This window comes from Caretta caretta, chromosome 26 (genome assembly GCF_965140235.1).
Source record: "Caretta caretta isolate rCarCar2 chromosome 26, rCarCar1.hap1, whole genome shotgun sequence".
Lineage (NCBI taxonomy): Eukaryota > Metazoa > Chordata > Testudines > Cheloniidae > Caretta > Caretta caretta.
Genome location: NC_134231.1, coordinates 7751990 through 7766591, shown reverse-complemented (window position 1 = coordinate 7766591; position 14602 = coordinate 7751990). Strand labels below are relative to the sequence as shown.

Here is a 14602-nt window from a genome sequence, read left to right as displayed (position 1 = left end):
ACAATGTAGTGAGCAACAGCATGTTAGTAATCCGTTTTCTCATAAGGCTCAGGGAAAGGGAGCTCTTCATTAATCCTCTTGCACAATAACTCCCAGCACATGCACGGCGCTCGCATGTTTCCTGCAGCCAGACCACCCTGCGCAGAAGCGCTGCCCCATGTCTCAAGCTATGTCAAGTCAGACCAGGTCAGGATTTGCAGAGGAGACCTCGAAGGCATCCCTAGCAGGACGTGTTTTGGGGGATTGCATAGGTGGCCCTGTAGGTCAGAACTGAAACAGTCCCATAGTATGATGCTGGGGTACGTCCCAGCCCTGCGAGAGGTGCCATCATTTGGAATCGGTGTAAAACTGAGGCCAGATCCACTCGTGGCCTCTAAGGCTACTTCTACACGAGCAGTGGCAAAGACATGGCTGATTCATGCCAAGTGCCGGGTACGTATTCAGCACAGCTCAGCTATGCCGGCACTATCGTTACTGTGGCTGGAGCGAGCGAGCGTGAGTATGTGCACGTGGGCACAGAAAGCCCACCCCAGCTCATACAGTAGACACAGCCGAAATGTCCCATTTCCATTTTTTTTTTTAAATAAAGAATGGTATTAAAAACTCAGTATTACTGGCCAAATTCCAACTCCGGGTATTACACTACTCCTCTCTAAACTTTCTCTGCAGCTTTGATTGCCCAGGGTGTTCTTCCTTTTCTGTTTCAAAGGGATATTCAAGGTTGCTAGGCATTGTTAAACAGCTGCTGTGTTCCACTCCAGAGGAGGCTGCATTTCCGTGCAGGATGAAAGGATCCTTAGTATGGATATTAGCTAGCCTTGTAAAGCACTGTCAGATGCTTTCCAATAAAAGGCACTACAGTCGTACACATTGAAGATACTATTATGATGCCACAGTGAGATGATGACTTATGAAGACCAGAAAATTATCTTGGTCCATAGTTTTAATACCAGGGGCCTCGGTTTTCAGAAAGTGAAAATCAGGCTCCTTCCCAGTGTCCTAAAGTTGGGCCCCCAGAAATCATTAGTCATTTCTGAAAATCCTGGCCTGGAAGTTCTCCCTGTTTCTTCTTTTTTTCAGTAGTGGAGAGGACGGTGATATTTACACCCTGACTATAGTTATTAAACTCCCAGGTCATCGTGTTAGTTTGTGTTTTCAGTAACAAGAACACACAAAACATTGGATACAGCAGATTTTGCCAAGGCAAGGAAAGCACGTTCTTTTCAGCTGAAGAAAGGGACTGGCTAGATTGCCTTCCCATTAAGCGGAAAATGTCTTGCTCTCTTATGGTTTCAGGAAGCAAACCAGTAAACAGATCAGACAAGTTTCAAGTAGCACCACCCTAAGAGCAACTGGGAAAGTTCCAGTGTCCATTCCAATTTCCCTACCTCCAAAGAGTTCCTTGAGTTGCTATTCTCATAGGGTTTGCTCTTGGGTGGAGGCGGAGGTGGGGTGCTCTGGAAGTTAGCAGTTGCCAATCCATCTGCCTGCAATGAGGGAAAACCTAGAAACAATAAAAAGATACTTAAGTCAAAGAAGACTGAATTGAGGGTGGGATGTGGGAGGGAAAAGGCACTGACCACATGTAATTTTGAAGGGAAAATTATTCCTGTGTTTTGTTTTGTTTTAATCTACTAACAGGTCCCCAACCATTTTAGCAGATGAACCTGAACAGATGGGGCAAAGAAAAATCCCAGTTGTAATTCCCCTAACTTCAAAAGATCCAGAAGATTTCTATGTTCGTAACGTGATTCTAAACCCATGTGAACAAGGCATGCCTGGGGGAACAGAAAATTGAATCCATTATCACATCTGAAATGTTCAGAGGGGTTTCCTTTCCACTCAGGCTTTAACCTCAGCATTCACTTTGAAGTTAACTCCTTCTGATGGGGTAAATAAGTATCCAAACTTCAAAAAAAAAATGTCCCGAGAAATAGTCCTGCTACTAATCACAATTAAAATTATCTGGCTTCTCTACTTAAACCAAGTTTACTCCCGCACACCCACACCCTAAAAGCTTACATCTGAACCAACCAAATCCCATATTTGTCTATGTAAGGGATGCACTCCATAAGGGTCTCACTTTCCTTACCTATTAAGATAAAATCCTTCTTCGACAGGTAAAACGTTTTTAATTTGCCAGCTGAGATTTCGGCAGCAATTTATGTCTCCTGATAAAATGTTTTGCCACAAGATGGAGCTGGGCGATTCAGACAGCTGGAATTTGTAGTTCACTTATTTACAGCAAAAAGTGCAAGTTTTGCCCAAGACTTTAGCCAGAGACCTGTTAAAAAGGTGTCCTGGATTCATTCGGCTCTCGCTAACCCCACCAACTTCACTGGGGCCACTCCTGATTTATAGTGAAAAAAGCAGCAGGCCCTATAAATTGAACATGCTCTGTCACGCTAGAGACAAAGGGCCTGATTTGCAGAGACAGTCTCTCGTTCCCCAGGTGCCCACGAATAATTGCACTGGCATTTCACTCAGAAATTTAGCTCACAATATCTGTTCACACCATTCATTGAAAAGCCTGGATGAAAAAAAGTCTGGCCTAGTAGGTTAAAAATAACTATTCGTGGAAGAAGTTTAATTTCAATTTATTGGGCTGCATACAATTAAGAAGGGTTATTTCAGCCCCTTTGGTAACACAGAGAGAAAGTCCATAAGGCAAATGGTAAAAGCCAGGGTTTCTTTCAATACACTTTTTCCTACCAGATTTTCTTCCCTGGTCTGAAGCTGTCATTAGCTCTCGGGATCTCTCTACTAAAACATGGTATGCAGGCAGTTCTCGACTTGACGACGTTCTACTTACGACGCTTCTGAATTGACACCCTGATCTGACTTAACAACAATTGGTTTAGACTTTTACGACGCTCGGTCCTGCAGTGGAGTGGATGTTCGAGTGCTGATGTTTCAACTTACAAGACGCAATTTTCAGGAACCAATTGTGTCGTAAGTCTGAGGACTGCCTGTATTCCAGGGGGTTCTCAAACTTCATTGCACTGTGACCGGCTTCTGACAACAAAAATTACTACCTGATCCTAGAATGCGGGGGACTGAAGCCTGAGCCCACTCGAGCCCTGCTGCCCTGGGCGGGGGAGCCAATTTCAAAGCCTGGTGTGGCCAAAACTGAAGCCCAAGGCTTCTGCCCCAGGCAGGAGGCCTGTAACCTGAGCTCCGCCACCCAGGTCTGAAGCCCTCGGGCTTTGGCTTTGACTCCGGGTAGCGGGACTTGGGCTTTGGCCCAGGGCAGTGGGGCTCAGGATTTGGCTTTGGCCCTGGCCCTAGCAAGTCTAATGCCAGCCCGGGTGACCCCATTAAAATGGGGTCGTGACTCACTTTGGGGTCCTGACCCACAGTTTGAGAACCGCTGGTATATTCTATTACCACAGACACTGCCCAGAAGGAAGTGGAAAGCAAACTACAGTGCAATAGGACTTACTGTGGGTTCTTGGGGTTTTCGGAGTGATGGGGGGCGGGCTGAGTGGGGTTGACTGCTGGAGTGAGGAAGCCTGATGCAGTGTCAGTCTGCCGTCTCCTAACTGAAGACTCTTTGGTCTCTGTGCTTTTTCTGATGTGCTCTGAGGGAAAACACAGAGTAAACAAAACCGTTTGAAGTCGGCAAGGTGGCTGCGCATGCAGGGAATAACCAGACCTGTCAGGAAGGGATCAGCATGTACCAGAAGAGCCATGTACAAGACAGAAAGGTGCATTTAGGTGAAACATGGAGTGCAAACACAGAACTGGCGAAGCAATGTCAAAAGGCGAGTGCTGTAACTCCTATGACATATGATGCTAGCGCTGCTGGTCAAATTTTCAGTGGGGACCTTACTAACTGGATAGCACTGCTCACAAAGATTTCATTGTATCAGGTAAGGAAGGAAGAGGCTTCTGATATCAGGGAAGGAATTCAGGGTGGAAAACAGTTGCATTTGGCCTAGTCATTCTATGGACACTTTTGCAAGGAGCAGCTCCTGAGAGAAGGCAAAGAAAAATGGTTCAGGTAATCAGTACCAGGACCAGAAGAGACCGTGTGGGTCATTCAGTCCAAGAGGCTGCATTTTGCAGAACCAATCCCTCTCTTATTCCAACTAAGGAAGGACGGGTCTTGCTCATGGAGTCCCACTGGTTTGGAACTTGGGAGAACGAGATGCAATTCTTAACCATGCCACAAACTTCTGGTGTGGCCTTGGTCAAGTCGCTTGACCTCGCTGGCTGAGATTTTTAAAGGCGCCTAAGAAAGTTAGACACCCAGATTGGGAGTTGGGTGCCTAATTCCCTTAGGCTTCTTTGAAAATCTTTGCCTCAGTTGCCCAGTCTGTGAAATGGAGCTAATGATACTGGCATTACCTCACAGCGATGCCATGAGGGAATATTCAATAATGGTCTTTTGGCGCTCAAATACTACAGAGATGGGAGCTGCAGGAATATCTAGATCAGAGGTGGGCAAACTACGGCCCGCGGGACTGTACTGTCCTGCCCGGCCCGAGCTCCCTGCCCCGCTGTCCCCCCTCCCCTGCAGCCATGCCGCTGCCGTGCCGGCAGCGCTCTGGGCAGCGGGATGCACACTCCTCCAGGGCACAGCAGCGGCATGTCTAGCTCTGGCCAGGCGGCGCGGCTGCCAGACATGCTGCTCTGAGCAGCATGGTAAGGGGGCCGGGGATTGGATAAGGGGTAGGGGGTCCCTGGGAGTAGTCAGGGGACAGGGGGCAGTTGGATGGGGCAGAGGTTTGGGGAGCGGGGGGGATCAGGGGGGATTTAGATAGGGGGTGGGGTGGTCAGGGGACAAGGAGCAGGAGGTGGGGGTTGGATGGGTGGGGGGTTCTGAGGGGGACAGTCAGGGGACAAGGAGCAGGGGGCGGGGGGGTTGGATGGGTGGGGAGTTCTGAGGGGGGCAGTCAGGGGGCGGGAAGTGGGAGAGGTCAGATGGGGGCGGGGCCAGGCTGTTCGGGGACATGTGCACAGCCTTCCCTACCTGGCCCCCCATACAGTTGCGCACCCTGATGTGGCCCTCGGGCCAAAAAGTTTGCTCACCCCTGATCTAGATAGACAGACTAACATCTTATTTAACCTGCTCTTGACTTTCTGCGGGGATGGTGCCTTCAACAGCTCCATTTAGAGAGTCTGTCCCTGCCCAATTCCTCTTCTGTTAAACATTGCCCCCCTCCAATAGCTAAACATAGCTGAAATTTGACACAGATATGCAATATTTTGGTCCATTTCTAGATGACACTTCATTACGGGTCAGGAGAAGTTGGCAGGGTTTACATATATTACAGAACACAACGTGTTCTTTGTGGAGATCTATTGCATTAGCCACCTTTCACCGCTGAATGCTGGTGTGTTTTTCACTGTGCAGAAGAGACAGGACTTGGGCATAACGAATATAAGAGAGAACTATTGAGGCTGCTGCACACAGGCCAAGCCTCAGATTAATTTATACAGCCAGTGCTGCCCAGGGTCACACCAGAGTCTCCCTAAATCCTCAACTGGACTAGTCAGTCATGGAATAGACTCCTGACTTCCCTGCAAACACTTCTCCAAATCAACATGCGTATTTTGCAATGTCGTAAGAAAAATACAACTCAAAAGCCTCATGTGTTTCACTGAGCCAATCATATGGGGAATTTACCCTCAGAGGTACAGATTCTACTAAGAATTCATCTCTGCCTTTCTTAGCTCCCTATCGTGTGGTGGGGCATTAACCAACAGCCAAGTTGCCTGCCAGACTTTTCTCCCTGATCTTCTACATGCGTAAGTGCTCCGCTGAATCGGGATCAAAAGCAAAGAGCAGCTGACAGTTCAAGCCATGGATGAAGCCCTAGATTCTACTCCCATTGAAATCAACAGTAGCACTTAAATGGCATTGGATCAGGCTCAAATTCAACACATCTTCAACCCCAGAGCTGCATGCAGACCAGTTTTGCGGTCCCTCCCTCAGGGCGTGAGCCAGCCAGGCTTCTAATTCCCATTGAAATCAATGGGAGTGAGGCACCCAAATACCTTTTACAATGAGGCCCTAAATGACTTGTCCAAGGTCACCGATCTGTGGCAGAGCAGCCTCTCTTTCAAGCTCTAGTGTCCTAACCACTGGATCGTCCCTTCTCAATTCCTAAATCGCAGGCCAAATCCTCAGCGGCTGTACATTTGACTCCAATGGAGCCATGCTGATTTATACCTGCTGAGGATCTGGCCCTCCAGCTGGATTTTTTGAGTGGCTAGATAGCAGCTGTCTGTTTGAAACTGTCCCGGGCGTCTGTGAGAGACGAGGGTGATGAGCACTCCCCTAGTGGAACTTTCAGCACCTGGGACTTCAAGTTTCTACTTCAAATCAAACTGCACTGTGGCTCCTGAAACAAGGTTTCCAAACAACAGGCAAGTAATTATTTAGCTGACCAGGGCTTTTGGTATTCGAACCCCTCCCAGTATTGAATGAAGATCCCAATGACAAACAAGGCTGAAGGAGAAGCAAGAACTATGAAACCCCCACTGCGGATTTTATTATTACTACTACTATTGTTACCGTTTTGGAAGTCAGTTCAGCTTCTGGCTCCTTCTCCACAATAACCTGAGACTTGCTAATACTCCGGTCCTTCCGCTTGAATTTGTTAATCCGGTTATCGGCGTCTTCCTTGACAGGCAGCTCTTCAGCCTTGGAAGCCGTCGACAGCCTTCTCTCCAAGAGAGGCTCGAGAATGGATCTGCAGCCCATACCGAAGGACAGACACAAAGCCAGAAGCATTAGCCCTCCAGTGAGAAGGCCCTCACTTTTTAGTATGCACGAGAGTAATTGTGCAAAAGTGAGTTAGGAGCACAAGACTTTCAAAGGGACTTCTTGTGGCACCTTAGAGACTAACCAATTTATTTGAGCATAAGCTTTCGTGAGCTACATGCATCTGATGAAGTGAGCTGTAGCTCACGAAAGCTTATGCTCAAATAAATTGGTTAGTCTCTAAGGTGCCCCAAGTCCTCCTGTTCTTTTTGCGAATACAGACTAACACGGCTGCTGCTCTGAAACCTGTCAAAGGGACTTGTGCGCTTAAGTTACTTGGGCACTTTTGAAATTGCACTGTGTTATGCATTGAAGGAAGTGTTGTCCAATGAACCGAGCACTGGCCTGAGAGTCAGGAAAACCTGCGGGTCTCTTCCCAGCTTTGCCACTGATCTGCTCTGTGACCGTGGGCAAGGCATTTAGGCCCTGTGGCGTAACAACTGCAAATGCGTACGTGGAACAGTAACGTCAGGAAAGGATTGCAATTCCATTCTGTACCATTTCCCAGCTGGAAACACAGCAGCTGAGGTAGCACTAACTGACCATCCAGTTCTCTGCAGATCACAATTTGGGAACCACTGGACTACAGACCTCATAGGATGTTTTAATCTCCATCTTCCAGGGTTCAGTGATTCTCTTAGGAGAACAGAAATGCTGTGGTTTCACTGTACTATATTACCCACATCATTTGGCAGACTAGCAGATAGGGTATCAGACTGGGACTCAGGAGACCTGGGTTCAATTCCCAGCTCTGCCACTGGCCTCCTGGGTGATCTTGGATAAGTCTCCCCCGCCTCTCTGTGCCTCAGTTTCCCCATCTGTAAAGTGGGGATAATGACATTGACCCCCATTCTAAACCCCTTTGAGATCTACTGACAAAAAGTGCTCTGTAAGAACTAAGTACTATTATTTGCGGGTTAGATGAAACCTCATTTTAAAAGCAAAAGAAAGTTATAAAGCTGCATCCCTTGAGAAGGCGATATTAAAATAACCTCCACGAGCAAAAGTGATTCCCACTCCCCATAAATGTCTGACATTTTTGAAAAGGCCAGTCACTAACCCATCAGATCCTGGCCTGGAGGAGGTGCTGTCAGATGAGGTGGAGGACGTAGATACCACAGAGGAAGTCACAGAGGTGACAGACAGCCGTCTCAGCGTGGAAGACATGATGTAAGGCAATACCACGGAGCCTGACCTGCTCTGCTTCCTCTCCGTCAGGGAGGAAGGCTGCAGACGATATTAAACAAAAGCTGTGAGGAGCTGGGACATGCTACTCACAAGGAGAGGGTAATTCCGGGCTGTTTCTTTGAGACACTGCACTAAACAAGTCATGTTTACCAGAGTTATCACACCGTAGAGCTTCTCTACTTTCTTCTTCAGCTCTTTGAAGCAGGTTGTCAGCCTGTCATGCAGGGGCTTCAGCTGCTCAGTCAGTTTCTGACCATGAATCCTAATCCCTTCAGCCAGCAAAGGCATCTAAAAAAAGGCGCAAAATACTATGAGCTAATGCTATGAGCAAGAAAGCAAGCAAGCAAGAAAATCAATTCTCATGCTCCAGAGTGAAAGCTGAGTGCTGCAGGGGTCAAGAAGGAGTTCTCTCTCTCTGTCACTTCCAAACCCCCAGTGTTCACACGATGATCCTGTATGTGTGTAGCATGGGGTATGTAAAGTGTGGGGAGAGCACTCAGTCTCCAAAGCAATATAACTGTGAAGTAGCTTTAACCTGGCTCCATTACATGGAAATATACGGGAACAAGTTGACATCCTACTGCAGTGGAATTTTCATGACAACTTCCTTATCGATTTTAATGGTTATATACAGAGCAGGTCAGGCTGCGTGACTTTTCAACTGTCAGAATTATGAAAAAAAAAAAAAAGTGGGGTAAAGAAGAGAAATAAATAATAAAAAGGAAAAGGGGATGAGCAACCGTTTAGGATAATGAGAAAAATCTACCCATCATATTCCAGAATAATAGTCCAAAGCACTGCAGTACCGTTCAGAGGAAAAAGAAATTTAAGAGCATTTTCTAGGTACAATACTTGATAATTTTTCAACTAGTTTTAAAATTCAGCTCTGACCTACCTCAGTCTTTAGATTACATTCGTGTATTTGTATTCTATGTTCTGTTACCTGGACTGGATGCACAGGTGTTTGTAGGCCAAGCAATGTGATTCTAATCAAAGCTCAACTTCCACTAGGGTCAAGAGGAAGTTAGCCTGTGCCATAGTGCGACTGAAGTGTTTTGGACCACTAAGTAAGAATACCATAGAACTTTTTAAAATAAGGGACGATTGTACAGACATTGCACTGCGTTCTTTTAACACCTCTCTTCTTTGTGTTGTTTCAAAATTTTGTACAAACATCTCACACACACACACACACAATGTGACAATTCTCCCTCTCTCTTTCTCTCTCCCCCCGTCCCAATATGGTACCTGTAAGGCAATTAATTGCTTAAGTAGTTCAATTTTATCTTGATCTTCAGGATGTTCTTGGAGATACTTCTCCGTGAAAAAGGCCTGAAAGCAAAGATAGGTTTCAGAGGAACAGCCGTGTTAGTCTGTATTCGCAAAAAGAAAAGGAGTACTTGTGGCACCTTAGAGACTAACCAATTTATTTGAGCATGAGCTTTCGTGAGCTACAGCTCACTTCATCAGATGTGTGCTGGAAATGGCCCACCTGTTGATCATTTTAGATAAGCTATTACCAGCAGGACAGTGGGGTGGGAGGAGGTATTGTTTCATATTCTCTGTGTGTATATAAAGTCTGCTGCAGTTTCCACGGTAAACATCTGATGAAGTGAGCTGTAGCTCACGAAAGCTCATGCTCAAATAAATTGGTTAGTCTCTAAGGTGCCACAAGTACTCCTTTTCTTTTTGTGAAAGCAAAGAGGAAAGCAGAAGGCATAAAAACATTATGTTTTCTTTACAGTTGGCTTTTAACCTGAAGAACACCAATAGCAAGCGACAAAGATCTGTTTCAGACCAACGAATTTCAGACAGGGTCCTTACCCTTAGTGAAATACTTTCTTTCGATAAGATTCCCAGGTCTCTTAACGAGTGTGGTCTGATGTTACAGCTGCTAGAACTTTCTTCTTCTTCTTCAATAAATTAAGAGCTAAGATTGTTTCTCTCAAAAACCGTAAGAAAAATGCTTTTTTCCCCCTCAAGTGTTTTGACATTTTTTCTCCATTGAAATTTGCTAAAGTACAACCACTTGGCTGAATATTTTTGATTTTCAAAATTTCAGTGGGAAAAATAAAAAAGGTAAAGCATTTCCTCAGCATTTGACCTGCACTATGTATTAATATCCAGAGTAACCTCCCTTCACCCGACCTACCACCCAAAAGGCAGAAGACTCCACAACAATCCGCATCTCAGTAACAAAGTTTCTTTAAACTCCAGCATACAAGCAACAGAGTACTCATGCAATCCTTCAAAACTGTACCCAAACACACAATTTTTAACTCCAACCTCAAAAAGGTTAGTAAGCCACCCTTGTGCCTCTGGTACCTCTGTGCTGAGGAATCCAAGCCCACATGTGGAACTGATTTCCCAGCAGAGCAATTATATGGGGTTTTGTGACGGAAGCAACAGTAGCGATTCCACAGTTAAGCTTTCACTAAGGCCCCTGGTTCAGTAAAACACCTGTAACTCAAGAGAGCACTTAAGTATGCGCTTAGCTTTAACCACACATTGAAGCCAAAGGAATTTAAGCTCATGCCTAAAGGTAAGCATGTTCTTAAGTCATTTCCTGATTTGGATCCTTAAAACAGGACTAAATTCCCACCAATTCACATGGTTTGTGACCGAACGTAGTCTCAAAGTTTCCCACAATCACAGTTCACAGGATAAGCAATTTTAAAGAACATTTTCTAGGTAAAATACTTGTTAGTTTTCCATCCACTTTTAAAACTGCACTCTGTTAACTGGATTTTATGTACAGGTGTTTGTGGGCCAATGGAGTATGGTTCTACAAAGCCTAAACTCCCACTGAGGTCAACAGCTGGGTAGCCTGAGAGAGAACTGCAGGGCTGGACCCAAAGTACTTTTCTTGGAAGAGTTTCATTATTCGAGGAAGAAAGCACGCCCATGGTACAATGGAGACTTTTGGCTTCCAGCTACAATGACACAATTAAAGCTCAGGATTCAGGCCGCCCACAAATGCCAGACTCTCTCTCTGCTAATCCTTAGTCGAGGTAGGAAAATATGAACTGGTTGTGAGTATTTCCAGATGTGGTTACAAATACCTGGAGTTTCCTTGTTTTAAATGCTTTCCCATTTTCATAATTCTAAACTTTACGTTAACTTTAACTCATAAAATGGGAAAATACTTAGCCAAATTCATCCCTGCTGGAGTGTGCAATCCCTCTGGAATCGGGGGATTGACACCAGGGTTAAATCTGACACAAGTCCCTTCAATGTCTGTGCTTCATTTTGTTTGATCACGACACTTTTTAAAAATCAAACACGTTTCCAGCACCACACACTGAAGCTATGAAAACCACCATGACATTTCATGCCAGAGATGGCATTATTCAGGACTTCGCAATGTGATTAGAGGCTGGGGTAATAACTGTCTTCAGCTCAGTATAATTAACGAGGGAGATACATGCCATGCCAAAAAAAGGCACAAACTGCGAAGGGACAGATTGTGTTTTCACTCTGATTCGACTGCTCTTTGCCGTCACGCTATCAAGACAAAATATATATTGACAGCTAGACAGTGATTATAAAAAAAATCCCTGGTCTTCCTGTCAGCATTTTACATTATTAAAACTGAGACACAAGTCAATTTACTTTGATCTCTGTCTACTCTGTTTACGGGGGGGGGGGGGGGAAATAGCTCAGTGCGTTGAGCATTCGGTTGAACATTGGCCTGCTAAATCCAGGGTTGGGGGGAGGGATAGCTCAGTGGTTTGAGCATTGGCCTGCTAAACCCAGGGTTGTAAGTTCAATCCTTGAGGGGGCCATTTGGGATCTGGAGCAAAAATTGGGGACTGGTCCTGCTTTGAGCAGGGGATTGGACTAGATGACCTCCTGACATCCCTTCCAACCCTGATATTCTAGGATTCTTGGACACTCTACTCTATACTGCTGTAGCGTGGGTGCTTTCTGTATCGACAGAAGGGGTTTTTCCACTGATGTAGCTGATCTTCCACCTCTCAAAAAGGAGGTAGCTAAGTTGATGGAAGAATTCTTCAGTCAACCTCGGTGTGTCTATACCAGGGGTTAAATAGACCTAATTACGGCATGAAGATTTCCACAGCCCTGAGCACCATAGCTAAGTCAATATAATTTTTAAGGGCAGACCTACCCCCCACACACTTATCTGGCTTCCATCACCACAGCACCTCACTATCTTTTATGTATTTATCCTCACAACATCCCTGTGATTTAGGGAAGTATTGTTGTTCCCATTATACTGATGGAGAACTGAGGCACAGAGCAACTACGTGATTTGCCCAAGTTTGTGGCACAGCAAGGAACAGAACCCATTTCTCTCCATTCCTAGACTAGCACCCTAACCACTAGACCATCCTTCCTCTGCTTACCTTTGTTCTTTCTATTGTTCTTTGAATCTATACAGATTAGAACAGTGGTGAGCGAAAGAAGGAAAGTAGCATTATCCTCATTTTACAGATGGGCAATTTAGGCATTGAGAGATTAAGGGACAGATTTTTAAAAGCTACTTAGGTGCCCACTGATGGGTGCTAAGATCATAGGTGTTTTTGAAAATCCTGTTAAGCAACTAAATACCTTTAAAAATCTGGCCTTTAGCGACTTGCCCAAAGTCCGTGTAGTAGCTAGGAATTGAACCAAGAGCCAGGTCAGTGCTTCAGCCACAAGACCATCCTTCCACTTGGAAGTCAACACCTTGGACGAGAGATAAGCGCTACATGGAGCCAGCTGACCTTTTCATAGTTGGTGTATCCCCCCATGACTGCAGGGTCCACAATGCCGTTCAGCAGCATGGAGAGCGGGTGCAGAGGCAGGGCACGATCCCAGGCATGCTGTTGGACGCTGTTGCTGATTTTCTCATTGGTTAGCTCCATGGTTTCGATGGCATTCTTCAAAGGGCTGATCTCCTCCTGAACGGTAATGAAGAGAAGACTGAGAAATCCCACACTGACCCTCTCTGGAAACTCCCGCCATCCTGCCCGTGAATTTTCGCACACCATAGCACAGGGCTGGGCCTCAAACCAAGAGCAGGGGAAAAGCAGGGCAGACAAGAGGATTCCGAGCGGCTTCCTGATCCCATTCTGCTGTTAGAATGGTCGATTGGTACAAGTACCACTTCCAGTCCTGCAGGAGTGGGAGATTGGACAGCGGCTTTCCCCCCTTCCTCCCTATGTGCATCCTGCTGCCAGTGGGAAAACAGAGATCAGTCATTCAGTGGGTCATTTCCTTCTGATCTGATGCTACTGCCAGTTGGGGTGACGAGGCTCAAGCTGCGTGTGTCTCCCACTCAGGCCCTACATTACCATTGCTGCAGTGGGGGATTAGGTAGCAGCTCTCCCCACCCTGTGGGATCTGCTGCCAGGGTACGTTGGGGAGAGGGGAAGATCAGGATAACCTGTGTGTTCTCAAGTCAGCCCAGAACCACCGGGCCCCCCCAAAAGAGAAAGAGCCCCAACAACTGCCCTGTGTAGCTTTCAACCTGCCAGAGGGGGGATAACGCACAATAAAGACACAAGTGATGGACACGTTAAAAAACGGCCTGGAACTTGACACGCAGAGGATTCATTCTTTCTATTTGTACAGGGGCCCCATTCACCATATCTTTAAGAAAGACCGTTTCTCATGCCAATAACCTGCAGAAATCTGGGACTGGACCGAAATTCAGCAAAGCACTTAAGTGTGTGGTTAACTTAAAGCGCTTATTTAAATCCCCATGATTTCCATGGGACTAAAGCACACAAAACATGTTTTTGGTGAACTGGGCCTTTCCCTACCACCATGCGCGGTGGGTTTGAAATAGAGGTGCATTTGGCCATCGCACCATACAATTATCCTGGGACTTATTTTGCGTGCGGTGGGGTTCCCTGCTGCACTGGTCAAATAGCCAGGCGCATTATAGAAGATAGAGGGGGTTGCCTTCCTCTGAAACATGAGGTATTGGCCATTGCTGGAGTCAGCACATCAGACACGATGGGCCAAAGGTCCGATCCAGCCTGTCAAAAGCCCAACGTTGACCAGATATTGACATATAAAGTCCCTTTACCGGAATGCACCTCTTCCAAGGACTCACCGTCGTAATCTGTTTGGCTTCAAACCACTTGAGGATGCCTGGGAACGTGTAGGCGGTTGTGTAGGTCGTTCTTTCAATCCACATGGTCTGGTCAGGGAATTCAAGAGACAAAGTCATAAGGAAATCATTGCAATTCAACTCCCACATGTTTTAGGGCTCAAGGCCAGGCTTCCAGCACCTCTAGACCAGACTGCTGCAACTCACTGGGCTGATTTAATGACTTCCGTGTGATCATGACAGGTCAACAACAGGGGTAGAACCCAGGCCTTTCAGCAGCAAAGCACAGCTTCCTACCATTAAAGCTAACGGAGTAAGTCCATTAGCTAGTAGCAATAATAGGTTGTTACCCTCTACATGGACCAGCCCCTAGAGGGGGATACAACACATTGAGACAGTGCGTTACATCGCGCATCACCACTCCATAGCAGCAACGGCTCTTCTGGGAAGCAACAAAAACAGATGCTAACACGCTACACTCAGGCTCCATAAACTCTACATCTGCATCCGATGAAGTGAGCTGTAGCTTACAAAAGCTTATGCTCCAATAAATTTGTTAGTCTCTAAGGTGCCACAAGTAC

The 14602-nt window shown here is 46.2% G+C and overlaps 1 protein-coding gene across 2 annotated transcripts in view; it reads right to left on the bottom strand.

Annotated features, from left to right (window-relative positions):
* DOCK5 (dedicator of cytokinesis 5) overlaps positions 1-14602 on the bottom strand; it is a 134214-nt gene that overhangs the window by 7968 nt on the left and 111644 nt on the right. The window contains exons 44-51 of one of the 2 annotated variants that reach the window (XM_048829101.2): positions 14025-14111; positions 12688-12864; positions 9209-9292; positions 8111-8248; positions 7833-7999; positions 6524-6701; positions 3443-3581; positions 1389-1504 (exon numbers count right to left, since the gene is read on the bottom strand). In XM_048829101.2, the coding sequence (XP_048685058.1) occupies positions 1389-1504; positions 3443-3581; positions 6524-6701; positions 7833-7999; positions 8111-8248; positions 9209-9292; positions 12688-12864; positions 14025-14111 (1086 nt within the window). Of the gene's footprint in view, positions 1-1388; positions 1505-3442; positions 3582-6523; positions 6702-7832; positions 8000-8110; positions 8249-9208; positions 9293-12687; positions 12865-14024; positions 14112-14602 lie in introns of those variants that run through there. The other variant, XR_012666137.1, reaches the window with a different exon arrangement.